Consider the following 15,946-nt stretch of genomic DNA (forward strand, 5'->3'; position numbering starts at 1 on the left):
AACCAACATAAGAGATTCAGCACTGACTAAAAAAGTAGTTTCCCTTTGGAATTCATGACTTTTCCTTAAGTGACATGTACTGTGACATCTGAAAATCAAAGTCATTCGTTAACCCTGAATCTACTCTTATCACAGCTATGTTTCTTAACCTTAGTTAATGACAAGCTGTGCTAAATATACCAACTAAGAAAACTCTGCAGAAACAGATTCTAAGAAGTGCTGAAAAAAATAAATGGGTCATTTTAATTAGTGGCCCATACTACTTATAAAAGAAGAAATATAAACTTACTTATTAAAAGAATTTAGGCAGCATTAAAAAAAAAATATGGGGGAAAAGATGGCAGAGCAGGAAGCAGTAGGAATCTATTTCTCCACATAGGAAACAATAGCACTGGCAGAATCTGCCTGACGTAACTCTTTTGGAACTCTGGAATCTATTGAAGGCTTGCAACTTTCAGGGAAAGGTTTGCACGGGTAAACTGATGTGAATTTTGGTCAATTTCAGCTCCTAGCACAGTAGCGGCTACCCAACCCCACGTCAAGCCAAGTGTCAGGCAGTTGTGCACATATTCCTACACTAGCTTGCACATAGTTGGTAGGAGCCAGCGTGGGCAAAACGAACCCTGTGCTTCAAATATTGGGGATCTGTGCTCTGATCACCGATTGCTGCTTTTGATCACAGAAGTACAGACAAAGAAGTGGGTGACCTCACCTATTATTGCAAGTCCCCCTCCCCAATCTAAACTGACTTCCACAACTTAAAAGACTAGCACACTTTATACCCACTCCCCACCTTCATTTTTCTTTTCTTCCCCTTTCAGGAGATAGACATTAAAAACTAAGACATTAAGAAATAAGTGCATAAAAGAGAAAAATTAGAAAGTGACTACGCTTTCCTAGGAAAAAGCTCAGAAAAAACATGAGAAGATCTTAAATTTACACCTCAGGCTAATCCTTAGCACAGAGATAACCCACTACAATAAAAACAAACAAACAAATAAGTTTTTTAAATAAATCACAAAACACAACAAACCCTGGGAATAGAAGACAATCTCATTTCCAGAGTTACCACATTATTAAATTCAAAATCCAGTTTTTGTCAAAAACCAAAAGGCATACAAATGAACAGAAAAGTACGGTCCACTTAAGGGGGAAAAAATAAGTAAATAGAAACTGTGTAGTAGCAAGACTTGATGGCAGATCTGTAAGACTTTAAAATAACTTATAAACATGCTCAGTGAACTAAAGGAGGTTGCAAAGAAAGTCAAGAAAACAATGTATGAACAAAATGGAAATATCAATAAAGAAACAGAAAACCTAAAAATAAACCAAAAAGAAATTCTGGAGCTGAAAAGTATAATAACTAAAATGAAAAATTCACTAAGGGGATTACAAGGAGGATCTGAGCAGGCAGAAACATCAGTGAACTTGAAGACATGGCAATGGAAATTATCGAGACTAAGGAACAGAAAGAAAAAAGGATGAAGGGGAAAGGGAAAAGAGCCAAAGGGACATATGGGACATTGACAAATAAACCAACATTTGCACTGTGGAAGTCCCAGAAGAACAGACATAGAGGCAGAGATAATGTGTGCATTAAAACTTCCCAAATATGATGGAAGACATGAACATAAACATCCAAGAAGTTCAATGAATACCAAGTAAGCTAAACTCTGAGTCCCACACCAACACCATTATAATAAAATTCTCCAAAGAGAAAGACACACAGAGAATCTTGAAATCAGAGAGAAGTTAACAATCATCACATATAAGGAATCCTCAATAAGATTATCAGCAGATTTATTCATCAGAAACTTTGGAGGCTAGAAGGCACTGGATCAATACATTCAAAGTGTTAAAAGGAAGGGGGGTGGGGTGGGTACTGTCAAAGAAGAACCCCATGCCCAGTAAAACTGTCCTTAAAAAGTGAGGGAGAAATTAAGGTATCCCCAAACAAACAAACGCTGAGGAAGTTTGCTACCACTAGGCCTGACCTTTAACACGTTGCGTACGGATCACGAGAATCTTCACGAGGGATTTAAACCCCGCCGTACGCAACGTGTTAATATATTCTGAAGAGAATTCTGCAAGGTGAAATAAAAATGAACACTAGACAGTAACTCAGAGCTGTAAGGATAAATGATGATCTCAGTAACGGTTAATACATGGTCAATTATAAAAGCTAGTATTATTGTAACAATGGTTTTTAACTACACTTTGTTTTTTTACATGATACAAGAGACTAATACATTACGAAAAATTATTACCCTATAAGCTAGTATTATGTGACTCTGGCTTGTTAAGTCCACATGTTGAAGGATTTCAACAAACATTTCTCCAAAGAAGATACACAAATGGCGAATAAGCACACGAAAAGATGCTCAACACTACTAATCATTAGGGAAATGAAAATCAAAACTGCAATGAGATACCACCACATGTCCACATTAAGATGACTACTATTTGAAAATAGAAACACACACAGAAAATAACAAGTGATGGTGAGGGGTGGAGAAATTGGAACCCTCGTGCACTGCTGATGGGTATGTAATGGTACAGCCACTTCAGAAAACAGTGTGGTGGTTCCTCAAAAAATTAAAAATAGAATTACAATATTATCCACCAATTCCAATTCTGGGTACATGCCCCAAAGCATTGAAAACTGAGTCTCAAAAAGGTATTTGTAAACCCATGTTCATGGCAGCTCTTTTCACAACAGCTAAAATGTGGGAGCTACCCAAATATACACTGACAAATGAATGGATAAGCAAAATGTGGTATATACAGAGGGTGCCAAAAAAATGTATACACCTTTTAAGAAAGAAAAAAACTATTAAAGTTGTAATACTCAATATACACTGATAACAAAAGATGAATACAAATCATGTTTGACTTCTGCAATTACAAGAGGTGCTCAAAGTGGTTACCATCAGCATCTGGACACTTCTGATTATGGCAAACTACTGCTTGAGAAATGTTGACCAAAGTGTCCACTTGTATGCCTTTTTTTGGTACCCCTGGTACATAAAATGGAATATGATTCAGCTTTAAAAAAAGAAATTCTCCAATATGCTACAACATGAATGAACCTTGTGGACATTATACTGAGTGAAATAAGCCAGTCACAAAGAGACAAATACTGTATGATTCCACTTAGATGAGTTAAAGAAATAAAAATCAGAGTCAGAAAGTAGAAGAGTGGTTGCCAGGGGTTGCAGGGAGGGAGAAGTGGGAGTTACTGTTTAATGGGTACAAAATTACAGTTTTATAAGATAAGAAAAACACTAGAGAGATGGATGGTGGTGATGGCTAGACAACATTATTAATGTATTTAATACCACTGAAATGTACCACAAAAATAATTAAGATGGTAAATTTTATGTTATGTGTATTTTGTCACAATAAAAAAAATTGAAAGACACATATGAATAACACTAAAACAGACTGATGTTTAGATCAGTGCTAGATCAGTCTAGATCAGTGCTGTCCAACAGAACTTTATATGATGTTAGAATTATCTCTCCCTGCACTGTCCAGTACAGTAGCCACTAGTTATATAGCTGCTGAGCACTTATAATGTGGCCAATGTGACTGAGGAACTGATTTTAAATTAAAATTTTAATTAATTCAAATAGCTACACATGGCTAGTGGCTAATATTTGGACAGCAGAAGTCCACACAATGACTGCTGGATATCTTTATAATGAAAATATAAACACAAATTCATAACAAGTTGCTAAAAGTAAATTTTTCTCATGTTTTATTCAAATTTAAAAGACTAATCAGAAAAACATTCTCCAAAAGTCCAATTTATAAGTATTCTCTTTATAAAAATGATCGTAATATATATAATTATATTTGATCTTTAGTTTACATGTGTTGATGGGACTAATAATTCTCTTGTCAAGTATTTTCAAAGATCTCTTATCATTTGAATCCATACACCAACAGTATTCACACCTCTTACTCATTAACACGGTAAACTTAATAACAAACTAATGTTTATTTTTAAAAAGTAACAGCTTTAAATTTTGAACTCCCATAACAGAGGTAAATACTAAGTGCCACTTGTGTTGCTAATACAAATACATTAATTGCTAAAATGTGAATTAGTATTTAAGACATTACTTTTAATATCTTAAAATTCCTATTTACTTAAGCAAGACTACTGAGCAGAAATTTTAACACTAAAAACATTGAACAATAAAAGAAAAACAAGGAAGTAATTTACCATGTGTTAGTTAAAATATTTCCTATATGTATCGCTAGAACAACCACGCACTTTATTCCATGGAATCATAGGTCACCATCAAAATAAAAACACAACTAAAGTGTAATACACTAAATTGCTCCTGTTTTTTCCCACATGAAAAGATTAAAGGCTCGCCTGAGAAGTAAATACCTTATAGAATCTTTTAATCGAAACGATGAGTATATTTTGAAATAATTTAGTGAATCTGGGTTCACTTTTTTCTAAAACTAGAAAGGCGATTTGTATAAAAAGAATACTATGTCCATTGCAAAGTTTTCCACGGCCTATATTCTTCCTATATAGAATCAGCCTGTTAAAATTTGAACATCTGTCTCTCCCTTGGACTAAAATTAAGGAAAAGATAAAACTCATCATAGGTATCATAAGCTTTCATCAAACATCTGTAAAGACTCAATACGCATAATTTAATGGAAAATAATAATTAAGAAACATATGTCAAATGTTTCTAGATTTGCAAAGAATGGATGAACTTAAATATAACTAGCACAAATGACAAATACCAGAAGTAAAGCCTTTAGTGACACTAATTTAGAAATAAAATATTAAATTACAAATAAAAGCATGAATATAAAGGCAAATTCTTGATAAATTCATTCAAGTTCAAAACAAAGCATTTGTGAAATTCTTATAATAAAGCTAAAGAGAATTATAAACACACTAGACAGAATTCATCCCTTAAGAACCCACTAAGATAACAAAATAGCCCCAATCAACTTAAAATTCATTTCTTAAAAAAAAACTTACAGCTTTATTCATGTACCACTATAATAAACATTTATGTCTGAAGTGTTCTCACCACAGAAAAAGAAAAGTGTAACAACATAAGGTGACGGATATGTTAGATTATGGCGATTATTTCACAATGTATACATATATCAAACCTGTGAGCTCCATATCTTATATATATACAATTTTTAATTGTCTATGACTCAATAAAGTTGGAAAAATATTTACAAAAGTATCAATTAAAGTGTACCAAACTTAATTATGAAGCAATATAACACTTCATCCTACACTGCTGAAATGAAGCCAAACCATTTCTAACATCTAAATCCCTTCCATTTTACTTACCAGTAACTGTTTTTGGTCTTTCTTGGCATCCTTGTAAGAGGAGGGTCGAGACACCCAAGATGGTAATGCAATTTACATGTATCACACAATAAAAGAAGATGCTGATCATGGTTCTTCTTACAAATTCCACAACTTTGAATAAAGGAAGTAAATAAAGTATTACAAAAATAATCATAGTGAAAGTTAATTCATAGTATATTTTTTAAATTTTAAACTAATATTGAATGTCAACAATAATTAAAAAATAAAAATTAAAAAAACAGCAATGATGAGGTATTTATTAGTCTAACTAAATATTAAAACATACTTCAGCAAAGTCGCAATAATTAAAACAGCCTGATGATGGTGAATGAATAGTTAGTTAGATGAACAGAATAGAATGAAAAAATCTAGAAATAAACTCAATTGCATACAGAAATATAGTATATGTTAAAGGTAGTACCTCAAATCCCTGGACAACAATTAAACTTTTTAATAAATGGTGTTAGGACAAGTAGATAAAATCAGATCTATACTTGACACAAATGCAAGAATAAATTCCAAGTATATAAAGAATCTAAGCAAAGAACATGAAAACTGTGCAAGTAGAAGAAAATGTGGGTGAATTCTTCTACAACTTGTGCATAAAACAGGCATTCTGTCACTAAAGATCCAAATGCAATAAAAAAATGATACATTTGAAAAAAAAATTCACCCCAATTTAATATTTCTTTAGTTGAAATCAAATGTTTTTTCATAACATATTTTTTAATAATGTCAACGAATTATTCATTCTAAATGCTTGAGAATGTAGAAAATAGCTTGGATCTAGTATAAATTTATTGCTAGAATCGAACTCTTCAGAGAGGGGCATATATAAGATATATATTCTCAAAAACTGATAAAAATATGAGTAATAAAATGGAAATAACTATATCTATCAACAATTACTTTAAATGTAAATGGATTAAATGCTCCAATCAAAAGACATAGGGTGGCTGAATGGACAAGAAAAAAAAATCCCCTTACATATGCTGCCTGCAAGAGACTCACTTGAGATTGAAAAAATAGACTGAAAGTAAAGGGATGGAAAAAGGAATTTCATAAAAATGGAAACAAAAAATACTTATATCAGACAAAACAGATTTTAAAACAAAGGCTATAACGACAAACAAAGATGGACCCAGTAATCCCACTTCTGGGTATTTATATGAAGAAACCCAAAATGCTACTTCAAAGGGACATGTGCATCCATCCATATGTTCATTGCAGCCTTATTTACAGTAGCCAAGATATGGAGGCAACCTGAGTGTCCATCAAGTGATGAAAGGTTAAAGAAGAGATAGTACACATATACAATGGAATAGTAGCCATAAAAAGAATGAAATCTTGACATCAGCAACAACATAGGTGGACCTAGACGCTATTTTCCTGAGTGCAGTAAGTCAGACAGAGATAGACAAATGTCATATGATTTCACTTATATGTGAAATTTAAAGAACAGGATAAGCAAACAAACAAAACAAGCTCACAGATACAAGAGCATTTTGATGGTTGCCAAGTTGGGGAGGGTAGAGAGGATGGATGAAGGTGGGGGAGGGAATTAAGAGGTACAAATTGGTAGTTACAAAATAGTTATGGGGATTTAGAGTATAGCATAGGGGATATAGTCAATAGTATTGTAATAATTATGCATCGTCTCAGGTGGGTACTAGATTTATTGGGGTGATCGCTTTGTAAATTATATAAATGTCTAATCACTATGTTGTACTCCTGAAACTAATATAATGTTTTATGTCAACTGTAATTGAAAAATAAGAATTTAAAAACAGAAATATATATTCATAATATCATCTCTATCTTAATTTTAATTCTCACTTAAAACATAGTTAACATTAGCTCCATTTTTCTCCAGAAACAAATTATTAAAATAATTTTCCAATTTTCTGCTTCTCTAAAACTACAAAAGAAGTGATTTTACAAACAGAATTCAGTTTATTGTCTACCATTAATCATAAACATTTCAGAGCCTTCAACATGTAAATAAGCTACATATATAATTCTCTTTTCAAAACTAGACTGTCTTAACAATATATTATTAATATTTATTGAAGAAAATTGAGAATTTTACTATTGCTGTTACTGCTAGTTTAAATTTTTGTTTGTTTCTAAGGAATCTAACTTTTTTTATGCAAAAAGGCAACTTTACTCCTGAGAACATAATAAGCACCAAGACCTAAAAATCTAGGGTATGTTTATATTGAGAATGTAAAAACTGAGGGAAAAGCTGTTGAGAACCTAAAAGAGCCATCCATGTACAGAAAGAGCAATGATGTTTGAATTTTTAAAATAATACCAGAAAAAGAATCTCTCTCTCTCTCTCTCTCTCTCTCTCTCTCTCTCTCTCTCTCTCTCTCTCTCTCTCTCTCTCCCTCCCTCACATACATACACACACACACACACACACACACACACACACACACACACACTCACTACCACCACCACCACCACCACCACCACCACCACCACCACCGGTACTGAACTCAAAGTTGCTCAGAGTGAAAACAAAACAAAAAATCACCTGAACTACATTCTGAAACAAAAGTGAACTGTAGAGATAAAACTCAGAAGCATAGTGATATGCCTGATGGTTCCAAATGAACCAATTTTGTTTGGAACAGCTGGGCTGAGAATGTACTTGTCTTCACAGAATACATTAAGACACTAGTGCTCTTTTCCCAAATTTCAAGGAAGTTATTTGCTACTGTGTTTCCCCAAAAATAAGACTTAGCCGGACAATCAGCTCTAATGCGTCTTTTGGAGCAAAAATTAATATAATACCCGGTCTTGTTTTACTATAATAGAAGACCCGGTATAATATAATATAATACAATACCCAATCTTATTTTACTATAATATAAGACCCGGTATAATATAATATAATATAATATAATATAATATAATATAATATAATATAATATAATATAATATAATATAATATAATATAATATAATAATATAATATAATATAATATAATATAATATAATATAATATAATATAAATACCGGGTCTTATATTAATTTTTGCTCAAGATGCATTAGCACTGATTGTCCAGCTAGGTCTTATTTTCGGGGAAACACGGTATTACCTATGGAGGGAGTCTCCAACCAAGAATGACAAGTAATTATAGATATTGATATTGTTGCTATTGCTGCTATTTCTGAGGGGAAAAAAAGGTTGTGGGGCATATTTATGCATTACATAATCATATATATATATAGTGTGTATGTAAATATAATAGCATCTTCTAAACTTTCCTCATTTAATCAATATAATCAGTTACATTTAAAGAAGTGAGATCCTAACCTATTTAGGTATGGAAAGAAATCTTGACTATGTAAAATTACTAACATAGTGAACACTGTAAAATATTAAGCTAAGAAAACGAACGAAAATACTTCTGGAAACAAAATTATTAAAACTGAACATAGAAAAAAGTAGACAGATTCAAATTTAAAATATACCTTCATTACCAACCATGTACAAAGGTAATTAATTATTCAGAGTGTATATGATACGCATCGCCACCTAAAGCACATGCAAAACTCTAAAACTCATTCAAATAAAATAAAATGTAAGTGCCCATTTCTCCGATACATTGTTTAATCATTTTAAAAAATAGTTATCTACATTATTTAAAGTCACTTTCTAATTTTCCAAAAAGGGCTGCTCACTTCCATGGAGCATGTGCACATATATCCTGTTACTTAAAGGACACAAAAAAATCATTCCATTTACTTATCATTAAAAAATGAGTAAAAATTTCTGCTATCAATCAACCTGGAAAGCATTTTTCATGAAGGTATTAAGAAAATGACTTTTAAATGAATTTATCTTAAATTCTGGTAGGGGTATAATTCATTCAAAATACATGAAGCATCTTGTTACTAAAAGCATTAGTTTAAAAATATACAATATTAATCGGTCATACATAATTTCATTACTTGCCTATAAAGTACTGCAGGAAGAGTAGAAGTCTTTTGTGTGCCTCCTTCTTTTTTACTTGGTTTTCTCTCCTTGGGTGCTCGCAAAATTGCCGGTATGTTCAACTTCTATCGATTTGAACAAATGCAGTTTGTTTTGTTTTAAAGAAGAAATAGAAAGCAACATTTTCCTCTCTATGCCACTCAAGTCAACTAAATATGCTAGGATTGTGAGGGGGAAATGTTTCACCAGCTATTACACTGACAAAAAGGATAAAAATGAGTTTTTGTTTCAGAGGTACATCCATTACAAACCTATAATTACATACTTTCATCAGTTTTCAGTGGAAGAGCAAAACATTGTGAAAATTAAACTTCTACTTTGGCTATAAAAAGTGAAAGACAAGGACAAGCATTTAAGAACATTAAAAGAAAACAACACAGCCTGACAAAAAGAATATCTAAGCCGTTTATTTTCAACATCCCAGCTAACGTTGGTGCTCCATAGGTTAATTAGAAAAATTATCTTATTGGACCAAACTCCACAAAGCAAATAAGATTCTCTTTGGGTTTTCTACTAATCTGTAGTACGCTGGCTTCTCAGACAGCAACGATCTATCAAAGTCATTTCTCAGTGGCCCGGTGGGCTGGCATCTGTTCAGCCAACTGGAAAAAGGTGTCATGCAAGCGGTACAAATGAATTCTACTTCTGCTGTTTTTTACACTTACACATGGAAATCCGTGAACTTTTGCAAAGTCATTTAATAAATCAAAATGCCCTTTTATAGTAGATTCTTATGAGACAAACTTGCAAATCAAGTCAAAAGATAATGCTAGCTTGTCAAATAAACAAATAATACGCCTGCACTCAACATTAACCTTCCTAAATATAAAACATAAAACAGCACAATCTTCCAAAAATTCATCAACAACCTATCAATAGAAACAAAGGTCAATTTTCCACAGGCTACTTTTCACTTTCACCTTTTAAATTATGTTATTTATTATAATATAAATCACAAAAGGAGAGTCTTCAAAGCTAGCACGACACACTACATATCAGTATGTATTACTTCCGAAAATACTATGTCTACATGAATTGTATTGTGAATTTGACCCCTTTTTAAGCCTCTGAAAAGAGTACAATGAAAAATAATCTGTTTTTTGAAAATCCTGTTTCACATATAAAACTACGTTCATAGCAAAAGGACCAGTGAATCTCCATCATCCTTAGAAAATCTAACTGAAACTACTTGACTGAATTCTTATTTTATTAATTATATGCACAGTACTAAAAAAACATCCATTTGGCAATGAATCTTCTTTTCGATACCAAGAACTTTAACAAGCTAAACATGTTCAAGGGTAAAGTAATTTTTTTCATAGCTACAATAATAGCAACTGAAGGGGAAAGACTACATTTTAATAACAAAGTTTCAAAAACCATCTCTTACAGAGTTCAAAACCAAATCAACATGAAAACCAATCTCTTCAGTTTGCCTTTTAAATTTCACATTTGAAAAAAAAAACAAAAAACCTAAATATATTACAAGAACAGGACAGAAAATTAAATGTGACAAGAAATCTAAATTTGCTAAATTAGAGGAAAGAAGAATGTGGTAGGAGTAAGTCATGCTTCAAATCTTAGTTTTATCACAATGACAGGTCAATCAGTTAGAACAAATGAAAAAATTTTGCAAACACGTTAGCTGTTAAAACAACCAAACTAAGCTACAGGTTCTCAGTCGGCAGCTTCCACTGCTCTAGATGTATTTCAGGCAGAAATCGTTATCTCAGAGGATAGGTTGGCCCTAATCAAACAGAATTCTTCAGTTAGCAAAGTGACAGTTGTATCAGAGATCTGATCTTTGAAAATCATACAGAGAAGGAGATAGCAATTGGAAAGAAACTAACCTGCCCTGTGATTCTGCCTAGTAAGGCCCATATTCCTTGCCCTTCACTTCGAAGTTTTCCATTCAGATTTTGTAGTTCTTCTAAAGATTCACATAGCTACAATGTAAATAATTCAGATTAGTAAATCATTAAAATACATAGTAAGATATATGAAAATTTAAATAATTTATCAATAAATGTCCAAGGGTATCTATACTTATATTCTACACAGTTTTAATACATTCAAGTGACAATACCATTGAGTGATGAGGCAATCCAAATAGTTAAGGAGCACCAACAAAATGTAAGCATTTGATTTTATGTTAGCATTTTACTAATGATAATAATAATACCTATGTTTATATATTGCTGTAGTTTGCTATATAATTTTACACACATTCTGCTAATTAATCCTTAGGACTTTATCAAAACGCTTTTCTAGCATATCCCCATGAGAAAACAAGGATCAAAGGATTTTTGTGACTTGGCTGAGATCATAGAATTAGCAAGATTCCCCAGGACTTCTGAATCTAATCTCAGTACATTTTACTACAGTATGGCTATTACAGTATGGCTACTAATTTTTTATCACTTAAAATGTTATCTAATAACAATAAGTCAGTACCAGTTTTATACAAGTATGCTCATGTTACTTGTTACCTACCATTTCAGCCATGTCTTACTTTTATATGATTGTTCTTTTTGAGTATTCTCATCATTAGAATGAAAAGAAAGAATAAAATTTTAAATTGGGAGGTATGTTTTAAAAATCAAAAGTAATAAACATCACAAAACAATCAAGCTAAAAACAGTAACTTAAAAACAAGTTTCTAAGTTTTCTACAAACTTAGACAGAGAAGTTCTATAATACAGTGGTGAATAGGAGTGGAGTCAGATTACTTGGCCTCAAACCCCATGTCCATGACTTAACTATCTACGTGAGTGACTGTGGGCAAACTACTTCACCTGCTGAGGACTCAGTCTCCTCCTCCGAAAATGGGAGGAATAGCATAACCCACATAATAAAGCTGAAGTGAGAATGAAATGAATTAACATGCAAACTTCTCAAAATTGTGCCTGGCACATAGCAAGTGCTCAGAAAATGTTAGAGATGATAATGAAGGTAACTATGGGTAGAAGTTGTGGGGAAGAGCCTAAAAACTCCAGAACTTCAAAAGGAAACATAAATAGAAATGCAATACAATCACAAAAGAAATTATCAATAAGATCTACTATGTTATACTGTTTTTATAGCAGACTTACCTTATTATATTCCACGTGAAGCTTTTCTTGCTCGTTCTCTAATTTATCCTTTATATTCTTTTGTTCGGCCATATTTTCCTGAATTTGAATCATGCGCATATTTCTCTCTATTTAAATTAAGTATCAAAATTAATTAATTAATTAATTATCCAATTTTACATTAGTAGAAAATAACAGTTGATACACAAAATACACAGTGGAAGAAGAAATAATCATATGGATAAACCTACATTGTTTAAAACACTTTTTAACTCTATTCACAAATACATGAACCTAGCATTTTACAAACACCTACAACATTTTAGGAAAATAAACATGCTTTTGCTTGATATATGTAGCATGGATAATAAATTCAAAACTGACAACAATTTCCTTAGCAAATTGTTCTCATTGAAAATGTACATGTATCACTGTCTATACTGACCAAAATAATAATTCACAAAATCAGCAGTGAGAGCAGGTTGCTTATGCTTTCTCCTTCCATCCACACTAGAACTAGTATCTGAATTGTCCACAGGGAAGATATCTGTACTGATCCCCATTAGTTCTGCTTTCCGCATCAGTTTACGGATGGCTGAAGCACTGCTCGTGAGTGGTCTGGGCAATTTTTCCCTTGGAACCCAGGCCTGAGGTCTGGTGGACCGAGCTAGTTCTGCTTTGGCACGATACTGCTGAAGCCGGGCATTGATCCTTGCCTGTAATAAAAATGTATAAAATTTTAAAAGACGTTAAAATGTGGAATATACTCATGATTTTTACTCCTATGCTTATAGATAGTAAAGATGACCAGAATTTCCTTTATCTAGGCAAATTCTATCCACGGTCCTTAAGATATACTGTATATAATTCTTGGGTTACAATAAATTAGGTCTACCCTTTGTAACAACTGTCCTACTTTATGATCAGAGTTGTCAGAAACTAATTTGACTAAGCTGAACTTTCAAGCCTCCGTAAACTTACTTAATTTATATAGAAATACATTTTAAATGATGGGAAAACAGATCAAATCCTTTGCATAAATAAAAATTAGAACAGACTGAAAAAGATGTGGTCAACATATTGCACTGATAGAATAATTTCCTCTAAGCCACATTTTTCAGTGTATTTGGAAACATGCTTTATAAATGGCTGCTCTGTTGACGAGATGTAGAGCAATGTAGCCACAACCTATACTAACCATTTACCTTAATGACATCTACTTCCTAGGTAACTAACAATATCTCATAACTATACTTCATGCGTCATTAGCAATGAGATCAGAAATAACCTTGAATGAAAAAAACATGAGTTTTGGCATGAATTCCATACCTGTGCCTCTGGTGACAGTTGCTTCTCTCTCTCTTGTAAAGACATTTTACAATAGGATTGTAGAGCCAAGTAGTTTTTTCTCTTCCACTTTCTGTCTAACCTATCTGCATGTTGCTTACAATAAGCAAAAAATGGATCTGCTATATCCTATATCAAAAAACAAGGTGAAAAAAAGTAAATAGTTTTATTCGAAAGGGTCATAAAAAAACCTAACACAAGAGATCATTTTTAAGAGAATCTCCTACAGTGTTGATTATTTCTAAAATAAATTACGAAAGCAATTCTTATACATAATGATAAGAATTGCTGCTTTAAAACTTAATCTTGTATTATCAACTTCAAATTAACAATGTTTTTTTTTCTAGAAAGGGCCTTGTAGATTTAAAAATACTGAAACCAAATCTTGTGTATTACATTTAATTATACTTGTATACCTAAAAGAATAACCCCATTTAAAACAAATAGAATTTTAATCATCTTAGGTAGAAACCATCATTAAACACTAGTGTTATGCATACATAGATTAATATTACAAAACAATATAGTCAGAAAAATACAGAACTAGCCAACACTGGTAAGTGGGACATTTCTAATTGGATGGTAATGCATAGACAGATTCTACTCAGGACAACAATGGATTTAGAAGGCCAGGACCAGTCAATAAAACACTTTAGGTATCCCCTTTAACTCTTTATATAACCCTAAAATGGAAACACAGCTCTTTCATAACCATCTTTCATGATATGAACCTAATGGGTACATTTTTTATTCATAAAGAGTAAGGTACAAAAAAAAGAAATTTACTCTATTAAAAACAGAAATAGTTTGTAAATACATAGCCTAAAATCTACAATGTAATCTACAATGTGATTGATAACAAAATGACAGGTAGTTCATTCTTTAGGTATGTCCCAAGGAGGAAAAATAAAGATAAGAATCCATATAATTTTTATCTAAGTTAATATTTAAAGGGTGTCTTACTAAGGTTGGGTTTTACAACCCAAAGAGAAAGAATCTAAGGTGTCCTTTACATTAAAAAGAGCAATTCTGTAGTGTTATCTCCACAGATGTAATAGTATAGCACTGTGAATAAGAGCACAGAATTTGGAAATATACAAACCTGGATACAAATCTTGGCTTCACCATTTACTAGTATTGCGATTTCAAACAAGTTGCTAAATATCTCTGGGCCTCTGTGTAACTTATTAGTAAAACTGACTTAATAATAACTACTTCCTATAGCTACAAAATTTTTTAAAAATGTAGGTAGGAGATTGCATTCACACACACACACACACACACACACACACACACACACACACACACCTGCTTTCTCATGACATGCTCTAACTCTTGGTGACAAAAGATGCTACATGGAAATAAAGATTATATTGAACCTCAGCCAAACGGCCAGATCTGAAGTATTATTCTACTGTTTTACAGTAGGAAAGTGTGACATTGAGAGTATGAGAGATAGGATTCATGCTTACATAGGTGAGTTGAGCATTAGGACAAGACCTTGGCTTAAGAAAAAGACCAGTTATCTTTGGTCTAAAACAGGGGTGTCAAACTGCAGCCCGTGAGCCAACTGCGGTCCGCAATCCATTGATAATTGGCCCACAGCAAATTCCAAAACTATATTTAGTTTACTTAAATAAACCAGGTGAGGCAATACATACTTCACCTCAAGTGAGTGGCCTGGCTGTTTGTGTATTTTACCGCATATGGCCCTTGGTAAAAAAACGTTGAAAAAAGTTTGGACACCCCTGGTCTAAAAGATATCTGAAAGGAAATAAATACCCCAAGTAATTTTTTTTGTTTTGTTTTAATTAGTTAATTTGGGATTGGGGGACCATGAACCCTAATTCTTTTTTTGTAGAAAAGGCAATAGTTTATTTATTTATTTTAAATTTATTGGGGTGACAACTGTTAGTAAACTTACATAGATTTCAGGTGTACAATTCTGTATTACGTCATCTATAAATCCCATTGTGTGTTCACCACCCAGAGTCAGTTCTCCTTCCATCACCATATATTTGATCCCCCTTACCCTCATCTCCCAACCCTCACCCCCCTTACCCTCTGGTAACCACTGAACTACTGTCTGTGTCTATGAGTTTCTGTTTCTCATTTGTTTGTCTTGTTCTTTTGTTGTTTTTGGTTTATATACCACATA

The 15,946-nt window shown here is 32.6% G+C and overlaps 1 protein-coding gene across 10 annotated transcripts in view; it reads right to left on the minus strand.

Annotated features, from left to right (window-relative positions):
* The window catches only part of PHF14 (PHD finger protein 14), a 175,300-nt gene that overhangs the window by 120,785 nt on the left and 38,569 nt on the right, over positions 1 to 15,946 (minus strand). For all 10 annotated transcript variants that reach the window (XR_012498888.2, XR_016021070.1, XM_074340778.2 and 7 more), the window contains exons 8-13: positions 13,771 to 13,917; positions 12,887 to 13,157; positions 12,463 to 12,569; positions 11,221 to 11,316; positions 9,332 to 9,435; positions 5,345 to 5,476 (exon numbers count right to left, since the gene is read on the minus strand). Coding sequence is in view for 8 of the 10 variants with exons in the window: in XM_074340778.2 (XP_074196879.1) it covers positions 5,345 to 5,476; positions 9,332 to 9,435; positions 11,221 to 11,316; positions 12,463 to 12,569; positions 12,887 to 13,157; positions 13,771 to 13,917 (857 nt within the window). In the remaining 2 variants the exon portion in view is untranslated. The remainder of the gene's footprint in view (positions 1 to 5,344; positions 5,477 to 9,331; positions 9,436 to 11,220; positions 11,317 to 12,462; positions 12,570 to 12,886; positions 13,158 to 13,770; positions 13,918 to 15,946) is intronic.

The sequence above is a fragment of the Rhinolophus sinicus genome, chromosome 4, assembly GCF_057876585.1.
Source record: "Rhinolophus sinicus isolate RSI-liver-muscle chromosome 4, RSI-T2T, whole genome shotgun sequence".
NCBI lineage: Eukaryota > Metazoa > Chordata > Mammalia > Chiroptera > Rhinolophidae > Rhinolophus > Rhinolophus sinicus.